At 41.1% G+C, this 12,657-nt stretch overlaps 1 protein-coding gene and 1 long non-coding RNA gene across 5 annotated transcripts; both read right to left on the bottom strand.

The window, feature by feature from the left end:
* Positions 1 to 383: 383 nt before the first annotated feature.
* Positions 384 to 6,475, bottom strand: LOC143473582 (uncharacterized). Of its 4 annotated transcripts, XM_076970653.1 has the most exons (9): positions 6,358 to 6,475; positions 3,997 to 4,133; positions 3,860 to 3,896; positions 3,228 to 3,415; positions 2,878 to 3,115; positions 1,143 to 2,702; positions 957 to 1,049; positions 750 to 813; positions 384 to 523 (listed from the first exon to the last, which is right to left on the bottom strand). In XM_076970653.1, exons 1-9 carry the CDS (start codon positions 6,376 to 6,378, stop codon positions 411 to 413), a joined length of 2,451 nt encoding a protein of 816 aa, XP_076826768.1. In that variant the 5' UTR covers positions 6,379 to 6,475; the 3' UTR covers positions 384 to 410. The 4 variants fall into 4 exon arrangements, with proteins under 4 accessions (XP_076826768.1, XP_076826765.1, XP_076826766.1 ...); XM_076970650.1 differs by having other exon boundaries at positions 957 to 2,702; XM_076970651.1 differs by having other exon boundaries at positions 957 to 2,702; positions 2,878 to 3,091.
* A 4,237-nt stretch (positions 6,476 to 10,712) lies between these two features.
* LOC143474023 (uncharacterized) lies at positions 10,713 to 12,443 on the bottom strand. Its single transcript, XR_013120671.1, has 3 exons — positions 12,353 to 12,443; positions 10,829 to 11,469; positions 10,713 to 10,735 (listed from the first exon to the last, which is right to left on the bottom strand). It is a non-coding gene; the product is annotated as an uncharacterized LOC143474023 (long non-coding RNA).
* Positions 12,444 to 12,657: the final 214 nt, after the last annotated feature.

Raw genomic sequence — 12,657 nt, 5'->3', positions numbered from 1 at the left:
CTTTCTTTTCCTGCCTATTTTTTGCATATTGCAATCACTATATTATATATTGTTATCACTATATATTATACAGAATTGTTATAATTGCCATTTAATCTGTACATAAAAACAAAGTTGTCCTCCAAAGATGGGGGGGTGGAGGTGGGCAAAAAAATAAATAAATAAATAAAATAAATCATCCGTTCAATCTGCCAACAATAGTCATGCATATTGCCTTCTACCAAGTCTGTTTCGTAGAAGCTTCTGTACAAGAAGTTTCTGTACAATAAAAATGGGAATTGTACCATAATGAATAAGAAGTCTAGCCCTTTAATGTCATGTGTAACCATGTAGGTGTCACAATGAAGCAGTCTGTTTTTCTTTTTTTTTCATTTTATTTGAATAACATTTTTAAATTCCAGCAATATCACCTAAGTAGGTGATTCCCCTGATTTTCTGCAGATCTTGGTAAAAGCTGTTGCCAGTCTGGTACGCAACGACTTTCTCCTGATCTTAGGGATGGTCTTGTCAGAGGTGGATGGTGCTACAAAAGAGGAAAGGAAATAGTTGTCAAAGGAAGTAGACGGTGTGAGAGGGATGTTGTGTGTAGTCTTCCATGCTGTTGTCATTATTGTTGTTCATGCCTTATTAGTTGTGCAGCATGAAAGACTACTAAACCATGGAACACAACTAAACCATGGACCCCTCCCTTCTTTATGTATAATACTGTCATCAACTCAACTTCACCATAGAAATACTAAAACACGTACCATCTGGAATATGTTTGTCCACCACCTGGTCCTCTGTGTGAAAACGCACTTTCTTTGTCCATTTCTTAACAAAGAGCAGAAAATTTGATAAAAATCATTCAAAATATGATTCTGACAGTTGCATAAATATATAGTTGAAAATCATTCAGAAAAGCAGAGTTTAAAGCTAATGGTGTGACTGGGAATGAAGACATTTTAAAAACATACCTTGAATCTCAGCTTCAGAAATCTTGGAAACCTGAACCACCGACAAGAAGATTTCTTCTTCTGCAGAGCAGAGCCTGTATGGTCCTGTTCTGACTGAGAGGTGGTGATGCCAGTGAGGTCACTGATCACAGTGTGGGCAATCACAGCTGACAGTTCAAAGCAGCATCGCTGTTGTGACTGCCTCACCTCCAAGTCAGCCTCCCTCACGGATGGGCTTCCAAAACAGTAGCGCTCAAAGAAAGATGCAGTGTCAGGCTTGGTGCAGGTTTTCAGACCAAGGCATTGTTGGAGAAGCTTTTCTGTAGCTGTCTTCACAAAGCTCCTCACGATGCCTGACTGGAGTGCCTCATTGGAGAGGTCAGTATCTGACAACACTGACTGAGTCTCCCCACAGCTCATTTGTGCTTTTTCTTGGTCCAGAGCCGCAATCCTTCCCAGCATTAAGTTCCCCACTATAGGGATGAGCTCCTGGGAGGACTGCCTGAGGGAGTCTATGGAGAGTATGCTTTCCAATGCTTTCCAGGAACACTCAGACTTCTCATTTTGCTTAAGGGGACCACTGCTGATCAATTTCTCAGCAATTACTTCAAAACTGTCTACAGTTATGAAGTCACTGAGGGCTTCTAAATGAATGTCAGATGAGGTTAACATCGGCCTCATGCATAGAACCTCCAGCCTTTCCTTCAGAGATGTTAAAAAATCCCTTGCTATTAGTTGTCCAGGAATGTGCACTTCAGAGAATGGAAGCACTGACAACATGCATTCAATAATGCTCTTTGCGATGTTTTTCGAGTTCAGTAGTAGGTTGTAGCACTTACTGCCACTGGATTGGGCTGCCATAATTACATCAGCCCTGATGAGGAGGTTTGTCACCAAAGCATCTTTAAGTTTAGCCTGGGTGGACCTCAGGACCTTTTCTGATACCAGCTGCACTTGAGATTTGTACAGTGCTGGGTCAGTGGATGGATGAGCTATCTTTAACAAATCCTCCTCAAAAGAGCTTCTGAGTGCATCGGTAATTCCATTTACAATCGATACTGCTGAAGCAAAGGCATTACTTTTGAGGGAAGCTTCAGAAACTGGAGGTGAGCTCAAATCTGCATTTTTCAAGATTGACACCTGGGATACTTTTGTGAGCTCTGAGGTAACACTCATAATGACATTGCTAACCCTCTTGGAAGCCTCGAGCTGGAAAGTCTCACAGGACATACTGAAGAGCCCATGTGTGTTCACCTTATTATTGAACATGCCCATGTTATGATCTTCATTTGTGCTGCTGAAAATGATACTCTCCAAGATCCTTTCAGAACGGGGTCTCGGCTTGCTGTACTCCAGCAACTGCATAATCCGGTCAATTGAGGATGAGGTTTTGCCACTCAGAGCTGCAGAGCTGATGTGTTTAGACACAGCCTGTAGGAAGTCCCACAGGGGTCTGTCTGAGACATCTCCAGCAACATCATTTGATGTTCCCTCACTGCAGACGCTCAACATGTGCTCAACAGTTGCACCTACTGTTGCCGATGTGACCAAAGGCAGCAACTCATCCAGCTCGTCATGAATGTGTGTGGGGAAACCTCGAATGTCACTTGACCAGCTTGTGATTATGCAGAATTCCAGAAAACCCAGCATTCTGGTCATAACTCCAAGCATCAGATGGTGGGCAACGTACTCAATGTGGCTTACAGACAGTCTAACACTTTCATAGAGGTCAGGAGTGCAATAAATCTCCCGAAGAGATGAGTTCATCTAGAGTAACAACATGTGCAAGAGCAGTAAACAAGATTGTAGTCACTGATCACTCGCCTTGGTCTCACACTGCATATATTGCTAATGGATATATAAACACATCAACTATGGAGGAAAACATGACTAATAATAAAAATAATAGAATAAATGAACTAAAACATTTTTAGCCCTTCACCTGTTTTAGGGAGTCATCCACAATAGCGGACATGACGCTGATGGTCTCTTTCATGTTGAGATAACGTTTTGTCTCAGGTGGCAACATATTCATAATGGCCCTCGTGACCTCTCCGTGGATCAGGCTGAAGATCTTGTCCTTTGAGATGTCAAAGATGACCCCGAGAGGCTCTGGCAGAGATGCTGTGCTGCTTCTTGAGGCCACATCAAACCTGCTGAAATTAAAGTTTCCCAATAAACTATAAAACTAAAAAAAATACAATTAAGCCAAAACCGTTAAACTCAGTGCTTGTGGACTGAGTTTAACTGAGTAAATAACTCAGCATATTAATACTCCAAATGAATACTCACCACCAACTTTCAGAATCATGTGTCTTTCCATGCTCCACCTCATGAGGGCTGCTGGAGATGCAGATTCCTGCTGAGGACCTCACCCCTAACAGGCCTGACTCAAAACCTGGAGCAATCACCTCCTTCACAGCTACTTTCACCCATGCTGAGATTTTTTCCAGCACGTCAATGAAATCCTCCATTTTCATCTAGTTAGGTTAAAGCCAAGTCTAAAACGTTAATCAGTATCCAAAACCTTTTTTTTTTTCTTTTTCTTTTTTTAACCTTAAGCTGATTATTTCTTTAAATGCCAATGCAAAGAACGTGTACCATTATGAACAGGGCTTAATTTGAGCCAGATCCTGCCGGAACAGGATCCGGGAACTCTTTAATTTTGAAGCGTGCGTTCTGGGAACTCTGCTTCGATCCGTGTAAAATATTATACCACCAGTGTAACAATTTACGCTTGCGTTCCGGCAACGTTTGATTTACAAATTAATCCCAGGTTATGAAGGTCTGACCAGACATGGCCAAAGGCTCATGTTGCTATGGTAACTCCTACCCTGATTTGTACTGTGTTTTGTTCTACCAGTAAACACAGACAGACAGACACACAGGAAGACAGAGAGACAGATTCGTATTTTCGTACTCACATTGCATGGTAGTGTGTTCCTCAGCTCTTGCCAATGTCTGAAAAAAGAAAAAAAAGTGTTACATTGTCACCTAGTTTAATCTTCCAGCACATGTATGTAAAGATTGAGTATGTGATGTGTGGAGAGTGAGTACTTACTCTTCAGTTAGAACAGCTGGATTAGTCCCAGAGGTGGATACGAAGTTCCCACATGGAGAAAAGTCTTTCTTTGCCTGCTTGCTTTTCACGCTGGGGGCAGACACATCACGGCCCTCAGCAGGAAGCTCTTCTGCTGTCTGTAGTAGAGAAAATGAAGAAAAAAAGACTTTTAATGAGTCGTTCCTGATTACCAATTTAGCATTTCTCAAAATCCTCCACAAGGTGACGTTATTAGAATTGTTGTGTATGCGCTAAAAAGGGAGGAAACTAGTGACGCTTTATGAGAGTGTCCCATAGAAAACGGTAGATTTTCTCATGCAGGCCTATATATAAACGTACTGACATGGGTAAACATAGCATGAAGTAATAATTGACGACATTATGTTTTTCCCTTCATAATACATCTTCTCCTTGACTGACTGCAGTTATGAATCGGTCTAGACTCCACTAACACGGGGGGGGGGGGGGGGGGGGGGGGGGGGGGGGGTACATCATATTTTGAAAGCCAATGTGTTGATTTTGGTTCATGAATAGATTAATTTCTGGGTAACTAACGATCGCGGAATAAAGAAAATGTTGTGCATAAGAATTTTTAAAGTTTTGTAGTGGGCCAGTAGCAGCCTAATGTAAAATGTGTGATACCCTAAAGACCAACAAATAACGTAATTCCACGCCACAATTGAATTTCGGAAACTGCGCTGAATACTTCACAATAATTAATTAGCAATATGTTCATGAGCTAGGCCTATGTATTGTTTTTTAATGTATATTTCTAAATAAAACCATGCGTGTTATACAGCCCTTCTATCTTAAAGTAGGCTACATTATGCGTTAAGCACGTTGTAGAATGCTACCCTTTTCTGTGAAGATAATACAGGCTGCGCACATCCGCTCAGACAGGATATGGGGAATACGAACATTTTATAATTTTGATTTTTTTTTCAACCCCGCTGGACTCTCAAGGAGAGAATATTAATCGATCTTAATAATGACCTCAGATGGTTAATAACCAATATTAATTGGTTACACATCTTCAATTTTCTAAATCTGTATCACTGCGGACGCGTTGTCAAGCAACGGCATATACACACACACAAGACATTTTCGTATCTGTGCTTAAACAACCTGCAAAAAATTAATCAAATGGATGCCTTTAACATAACCTGCAGCCAGTTTGGACAGACTCAGAAAAGAGTGTGACTCCACACTTACATCAAATTCTGAACCTACAATTACCACAAAAACGATTAGGTCGACTGTACGGACTGGCTCTTGACTGACTTTTCAAGATCACTTGGAGAGAGATTTGAACCTTGGCGGGGGTGGCGAGCGTAAATTGGACACAAATATTATATCGCGATCGATCGCTCGCCAGATATAATGGCGTCAGAGCGAACTAGTAACTCATTGAATCATAGATATGGATCAGAGGTAAATAAACTAGATTTTTTTTTTCGGCGTGAGAAATCGGATGTGTGGCGTGAGAGCGTGCAGAAAGTGTTGGTGTACGTCACCTGACGGCATGTGTTTGGACTGTGGTAAGAAATGGGACAGCGCGATCCATCGCTATATTGCTGTTTTAATTAATACATAAGAATATTTCAAGCACTAAATTTAATTAATTCAATTCATATTAGGATTGAGGGCGGGGGCGACAGAAATGTGTATGTAGCGGGCGGGTGCGGGATTAAAACAATCCCGGGTGCGGGATTAAAACAAAAATCAATTTTTTGGCGGGAGCGGGAGGCAATGTATAGTGCAGGAGTGGCCAACCTGCGGCTCTTTGCCTGGTTTCATGCGGCTCCCCAGCCGGTCCGAACTCTCACCGGTTACCTCATCAGCTCTGAGGGCGACACACTGCTACACCTTCGTGGTGCGCGGTTTGTTTACAAGCCTAGCGAGCCGCTAATACTTTTAAAACCGGCGTAGTGGAAAACACGCATTTGACTGTCTTCACACGCTCACACGAGTTACTAATTCGCCAACTACTGGCGATCCATCGATCGCGATATAATAGTTATTTTTTGTCCATTACACCCCCCCCCCCCCTCAACAATTTACACTCGCCACCCCGTCAACAAAAAAATATGATGTGGCTCTTTGCCGTAACACAGTAAAAAAAAAGTGGCTCTTGGTCTCTGGCGGATTGGCCACCCCTGGTCTAGTGCCTACAACCAAATCACAGCCGTGATGTTATCCGCGATAACAAACTCCCTCTCGTGTACTATTGCTTAAATGCTACAAAGCAACTTTAGAGAACTGTCTCGACGTGGAATGGAATTTTCAATAAATAGACTGAGAAGCTAGTTTACTCGGACTAAAGTCAGATTATGAAACCAGCTCAAAGGAACATTAACTTACCTTCCTCATTTGTTTACTCATGATCACTTAGAATAGTCTCTCCTTTACTCGCACACGCTGTAGTCCTTCAACCGCAGTGATGATTAAAGCATCTGTGGTTTAAATGCTGTGTGGCGACTTTTATAGGGTCTCCTGCATTGTGCCGTCATATGCCGTGTTGTCATAGTGACGCAGTTAGATAATAACTAAAACCATATATGTAATGCTGCAGGCCGGAACACCGGTGGGCGTGAGTAAAGGGCGGAGCATGTGTCAATCATTTTCGATTGCAGCCAATCACATACTAGACTTTCATTGTCAATCAATTTTTATTAAGCTAATTATCAGCCAGAGTTAGCTGTCAATCATTTTTTACTGTATTAATTTCTTTGAGATATTGACTTGATAAGTAGGTTACCATTCGCGCTTGTAGGCGCTTTGGCACTTCTAGTGTTAAATCTAACAGTGTTAAAATTACTCTTTGGGAGTGAAAATTAACTCGGAAATGTTTAACTCTGAAAATTTAACACTCCAGGTTTTGCTGTGTAGGAGAGGACGTAAACGCCATTGGCTGCAGTAAAAAAATGTCTAAAGTCATGGCTCTTCTAATGTTTTTATTCAACTACTTTTGTGTAAGAGCGGCATATACTTCTGTTTAAAGAACTTCACCGTGCAGTTTCCGCCTTCTTTTGGCAGATCTGTTAAGATGATTGGCTGCAGTAAAAAATGATTGACACATGCTACGCCCTTTACCCACACCCACCGGGGCTCCAGCCTGCAGCATTACCCTTCTCACTAAAACTGCTGATTGGCCGAGTCTTCAGGTGCAAATAACATTGGGCTGGCCCATGTTAATCTCAGTAGTTTGGGCCGGGACATGCATCACACCCGCTCTGGCCCTGGACATGTGTTATGAAAATCTGTGCTACCCATCGAACGACCTACCTAGGACTACTGCGCATGCGCATGGTACTTTCACCGTATGGGTTACGTAGCTGTTCGCTATCCAGTGCAAATTTTTAGCTAAATCTTTGGTTGTTATCCAAATTGTTCGCTATCGGAGGCGTTCACTTACCGAGGTTCCACTGTATTTAGCTAAATGCATATTCAACTTGTACTTTACCGGCGTTGCCTTCTGTGAAATTCTTAAATTTTTTGAAAATTGCTGATAAGCAATCCCATGTCTTTGCATGTCTCCTAAAACATTTTATGGATGTTAGATTTTACATTCACAAATAATATATACAGTATTTGAACATTATAAATAAAAGGAAAATGAAGATTATACGTTAAAATGTTCATTGCTTTATCTATTTTTAGAAGTGAATATATGACATATCCTACCCAGCATTAAACTTGTCCACAGAGCTGCCTGGGGCAAGAAGAAAGTAGCCAAGGAAGGGATGAATGTGTTGGAATAGTACACATTATGAAGGGATATAGTACATGTTGTTGGAATAGTACATGTTGTGGACAGGCGTAGACTTGGGTTTAGGCCTTGTGTGCACTTATGTCATGACGTGTACTATTTGGGTCACGTGGTGTCGGTAATGATTTGTAATATCACCTGTGCACTTGCTAGGTGAGAGGGTGTAGTGTGAGTGAGTGGGTGATGGGGGGGAGCGTACTTTTGCTGACCGTTTAAATGCTGTAAGTTGCTAACGTGAACGTTGCCTATGAATTACTGCTTGCATCTGGATTTTATGTCGTTTGTGGATTGTGGGGGTCTGTGGACGCTGATGCTTTAAATACTGGAATACTTGATTTGATACAAAATAAAACAACGCTACCTGAAGCTTGGATTTACGTTCAAATGCTCTAACGCGTCGGGCATCCCCTATTCAGCCGCTCAACGACTTTGAAGTTTGTTGGACAGTCGTCAACACTGTCAGCAAAATATCAGCAACGGAGTTGCCCGGCTTCAGCGCACAGCTTGAACGCGACGCGAACCCACACGTCACGGTTGTACGAAAGCGGCCTGCACGACTCAGACGGGGAAGACAACGGTGGTAAGTAACCGGTGCTTGTGCTGTGTTGGCTATTGTTTGCATGAACGCTGTTTGGATAACTTTGGTTATCTACACTGACAGCTCAGGTATTACGGTAGCGCTTTTGGAAACGACGCAGGAGGAAATCTAAGTGCAGATATTGAAATCCCATGAATTGATGTTCTGAACCTTAATTAAATATATCTAAAATGCTCATAATTTGCCTTTCAGTTATTTTAACTGTTGGGCATTTTAAGTCATATGATACCAAACTCAAATAAGAAGATGGCAAAATCATGTTAAATGGCGATTTGGTTGCTTATTTTCACTATTTGGAGCTCAATAAATTACACAAATCAAATTATCAAATTACTCTACTATATTCTTGAAGTACACTTGCTAATATATTATTCATGTGATTTGCCAGTGCATTTTGAAATAATGAGATGGAAAATATATTACTTTTTTATACATATTGATTTATTAATTCTGATCAATCTTCATTACTATCACTGCTTCCACCACAACCATCATATAAACAATTAAATGCACATATTTAAACAGACTTCAGAACATTTCCTGCCATAAGCATGGTCGTCATCTTCTTGGTCTTCTGCTACCACTTGTTTAATCTGTGTAGATTTGACAATGCCATCTTCTGTTGTGGTGTCTAAGGCACTGCTTGGCACAGGCACACAGTTTGGGTGGTACCAGGAGCTGCATCTGCTGCACTGGACCATCACCTCTTTATTATGGGAGGTTCTGCAGACACCGTAAACTTCCACTTTGTCTGTTTCTCCCTTAGGTTGTGGCTGTGTTTTTATGAAGGGAAAGACACTGATGCAAAGATATTTCAGTATTAACTGCACACCTTGTGAATTATATTCCAGTTTTTTACGAATGCTAACATGCGTTTGTCCAATCTGTTGTCACATTTTCAGAACTCTAACATCGGTTTTCAGTGGCTATACAATATACAATTCATGTTTTGGCACAAAATGCAGTCATTTTACATGTTTCTATAATGTTTACATTTTCTATACATACAAAGTTATCCAATAACAAAATTCTGGATCATTTTTGTCTTATTTACAAATGCTTACACACAGCATATAAAAAATGAAAACCTAAGGTTCAAAACCTTAAATATTGTATAAAATGCAAAGTTCTGCAAAAACAAACAGGGGCAGTCATGGCCCTCAGGGCTATGTCAGGGCGCAGGGCTAGGGCTGCCCACCGCTCTGGGCACGTGTGATCCACAGCCCCCTGGTAATCACTAGTGTGTGTGTGTGTGTGTGTGTGTGTGTGTTCTGACTGCACAGATGGGTTAAAAGCGGAGGACAAATTTGGATTGGGGTGTAAAAATCACAATTGACAAAATATTGTACATTTACACATTTACATTTACACATTTACAAAGGCAGCTGAAAATATATTACTGTAATACATATTTTTTGCACATATACGGTAGATCAATGAAATAAAATGAAGTACAGTAATATACCAGGTCAGAGAGGAGCACATTATAATAATTTGTCCTGCAATCTCAAGTGCTGGTTTGGTCCTTCACAAATGCCAGATTGGTCCCTATAACAGTGGCCTCCTTTCGTTTTTGAATGAACTCTACCAATAACTGGTTCCAGAAGCAGAAAGGGAACAGGTGGGAGGAAACACGAGGACATTCGTGATGGGACAATGTAGCATTCTGTCATTCTCATGTCATCACAAACTGGTTTATAGACCATCCAAGAGTGATGTCCCTTTTCCTCCCGCCCTACCCGCCTCAACCCCACTAATGAACTTTTTTCAGTCTGGAGGTGGAAGGTGTATGATCATCGGCCTCATGACCAAATGTCCATCCTGGATGCAATAGATTCCGGTTTTAACAAAGAGTGTAAAGGGAACTTTGTGTTGTGAAATGCAGAGTTGGTATTTAGTTAAGAAAATGCGCTTTTGAACAGTATATTAACTATTTGGCTATTTGTATGAGATAAATGTGTTGCTGTGTTTGGAGTTTTGAAAATGTATCTCAAGTATTGGGAAACGCATGTTAGCAGTCGTAAAAAACTGTAAATGTGAGTGAGAGACTGGGTAACTAACAAGCCAGGTCCATGATGTGCTTTGCATTTAAAATGACTTATTAGTTGTATAATGTTGCAATAAAAATATATATTATTGGAAATTTTCATTTAGTATGTACCTCAAAGTCTTCAGCGACAGTAGAACTGTCATTGACAGGTGGTTCTCCAATTGCAGTGAGCATGTCCTGTAAGTTGGTGAAGTGCTTCTCAACACTCTCAGAAGCACATGGGCTGGAGAAGAGAACAGTGCAGAGCATCTCATCCAGTTCTGAGCTTGCAGAAGTCAAGAGGCCAAAGATGTGCATGGCCAGCCTGTAGTGTCTGGGCTCACTAGGGGTGACATGGATCGCATAGATTTATCATCGTATACATACTGTAGGCCTATTTATGTAATACAGATTAACTTATAAACATTTTACTTACTGTTTTTTGCACAGTGCCTTTGCATTCTTCATTATATGGCTCAGACAACGATGGAGAATAGGATTTTATTTAATTCTTCTGTAGTGCCTTTTCCAGTTACAGTACTGTTGACGTACTTCAGCAGCAAATCATTGAGGCTTGTCTGACAACACTTGTGATATGGCCTGCATGAGGACTATAGAGCCATCACATATAATCGATATTGGTTGTATGTTCCTCTGTCCATAAAGTTTGGCATGATCTGTTTGAAATGAACTGAAAATATAGAACAGATGCAGTGGTGTGATGACACGTCACATGTTGCTACAGGGAATGGAGGAGATTCTTTGCTTTGGTTTCTCACTACCAGCTCATACACCAAAGGGTCCTGAGCTGGATTGGGTATTTTTTACAATACTGCCTGTTGCATCCAGGTACACCATGTCCTCCTTTGTTCGCCTGTGGAAAATATCAATGCTCTTCTTAGAGCCCAGAGCATTACACCTTTTGAAAGGAGAGACACCTTTTGAAGAACTTCATGAGATGAGTCAGTTTTCATATCATTTTCTGGAGACTCAGAATTTAATTTTGATGTTTCCTCTGCTTACGTCTTTGTCTCTAATGTCATGACTAACATCTTCCTCTTCTTGCACCTCTTCCTCCTGATGCACATCAAGAAAAACACACATGTCGAATCATTGCTTGTTTCAATGTTTCTATGTTTTTCTCCACACAGCATTGACATGTACCTTACTGTATCTGTAGTGTGACCTTCTAAGGTACACGTAGGATTGTGCACAGCTCTGCCGAAAAGCCGTTATCTTTCAGTAGATATATTCACATTTTAACAGTTAACACGTAACAATGGAGGTCTGCCTTGACCCACTGACACATCGGCTGTTTCTATGACACATCGGCTGCTTATACTGAAACAGGAAAACTACTATTCAGAGAGATGCTCATGTAAGGCCAAAACTGTCTACTGTACATTCTCACCCCTCAGGTTCTCAGTGTGTCCAAACATGCTGGCATATTCCAGGTATTCCTCATAAAACATGTTTGTGACTTGAGGCCATTTGAATTTTTACAAATGTATACATTTTAATAAATTGCAGTTTTTGTGTCACTACCCCATTTTTACATAAGTGGGGTCAAAAATTACCCCAAGCATTTCATACTGAATCTCAATGCTTTGCTTTTGGAACTTTGAGTTTTAACAACTGTGACTGTCAGGATACAATTTCTGTCCCTCTTACACATCTGATGCCTGCATTCTCACCACCAGGAGGTCACACCAGCATACATGTAAGTATTATCTTCATTTATCAACTCCATGCCTTTTCTGTCATAGAGTAACATGTTGGTCAGCAAAGTAGACAGGTATTTAACTAGCTAACTACAAAATAAGGTTAGTAGTAATGTTAGTACTGTGTTAGCTGGATTACTTAGCTAGCTACCATTACAGTAGCTTTTGCAAAACAAAAAGGTCAAGAAAAACTAAAATAAATTAATTTAAATGGAACAAATATACATGCATACACTCACTGTTGTAGGTGCAGAGCAAATTAAATTCAAACAAGATCATCATGATAAAGGTGGCCTACTGGTCACAAGCCCGGAGACCTGCTGGTCAAAGTCTCTCCTCAGTGGAACTGTCTCCTCCTGCTGCTCCCTGAGCTGCCTCTTCTCCTTCAGCCTGCTGGTTGGGGAGTGTCACCCTTGCTGCAGCACTGCGGAGTTGTTGATAGGCCCTATCAGCATCTACTTCCTTCCTGAAGGCCTTTTTCAGTGCTGCTGCCTCAGAGAGCAAAGCATGGGGCTCAATTTTATCAAAACAGTGTGACATCTGC

This window comes from Brachyhypopomus gauderio, chromosome 13 (assembly GCF_052324685.1).
Source record: "Brachyhypopomus gauderio isolate BG-103 chromosome 13, BGAUD_0.2, whole genome shotgun sequence".
NCBI classification, from domain to species: Eukaryota; Metazoa; Chordata; class Actinopteri; order Gymnotiformes; family Hypopomidae; genus Brachyhypopomus; species Brachyhypopomus gauderio.
Note: the sequence above shows the minus strand (reverse complement) of the source record. Positions and strands in the feature narration are given on the sequence as shown.

Bases quoted from the DNA above. Each gene is read 5' to 3' on its own strand.
- LOC143473582 (XM_076970650.1), bottom strand. From the start codon at position 6,378: ATGAGTAAACAAATGAGGAAG. The intron at 3,897-3,996 runs GTAAGTACTCAC...TTCTTTTTTCAG, and splicing joins CCAGCTGTTCTAACTGAAGA to ACATTGGCAAGAGCTGAGGA. The intron at 2,703-2,877 runs GTGAAGGGCTAA...TTGTTACTCTAG, and splicing joins TGGATGACTCCCTAAAACAG to ATGAACTCATCTCTTCGGGA.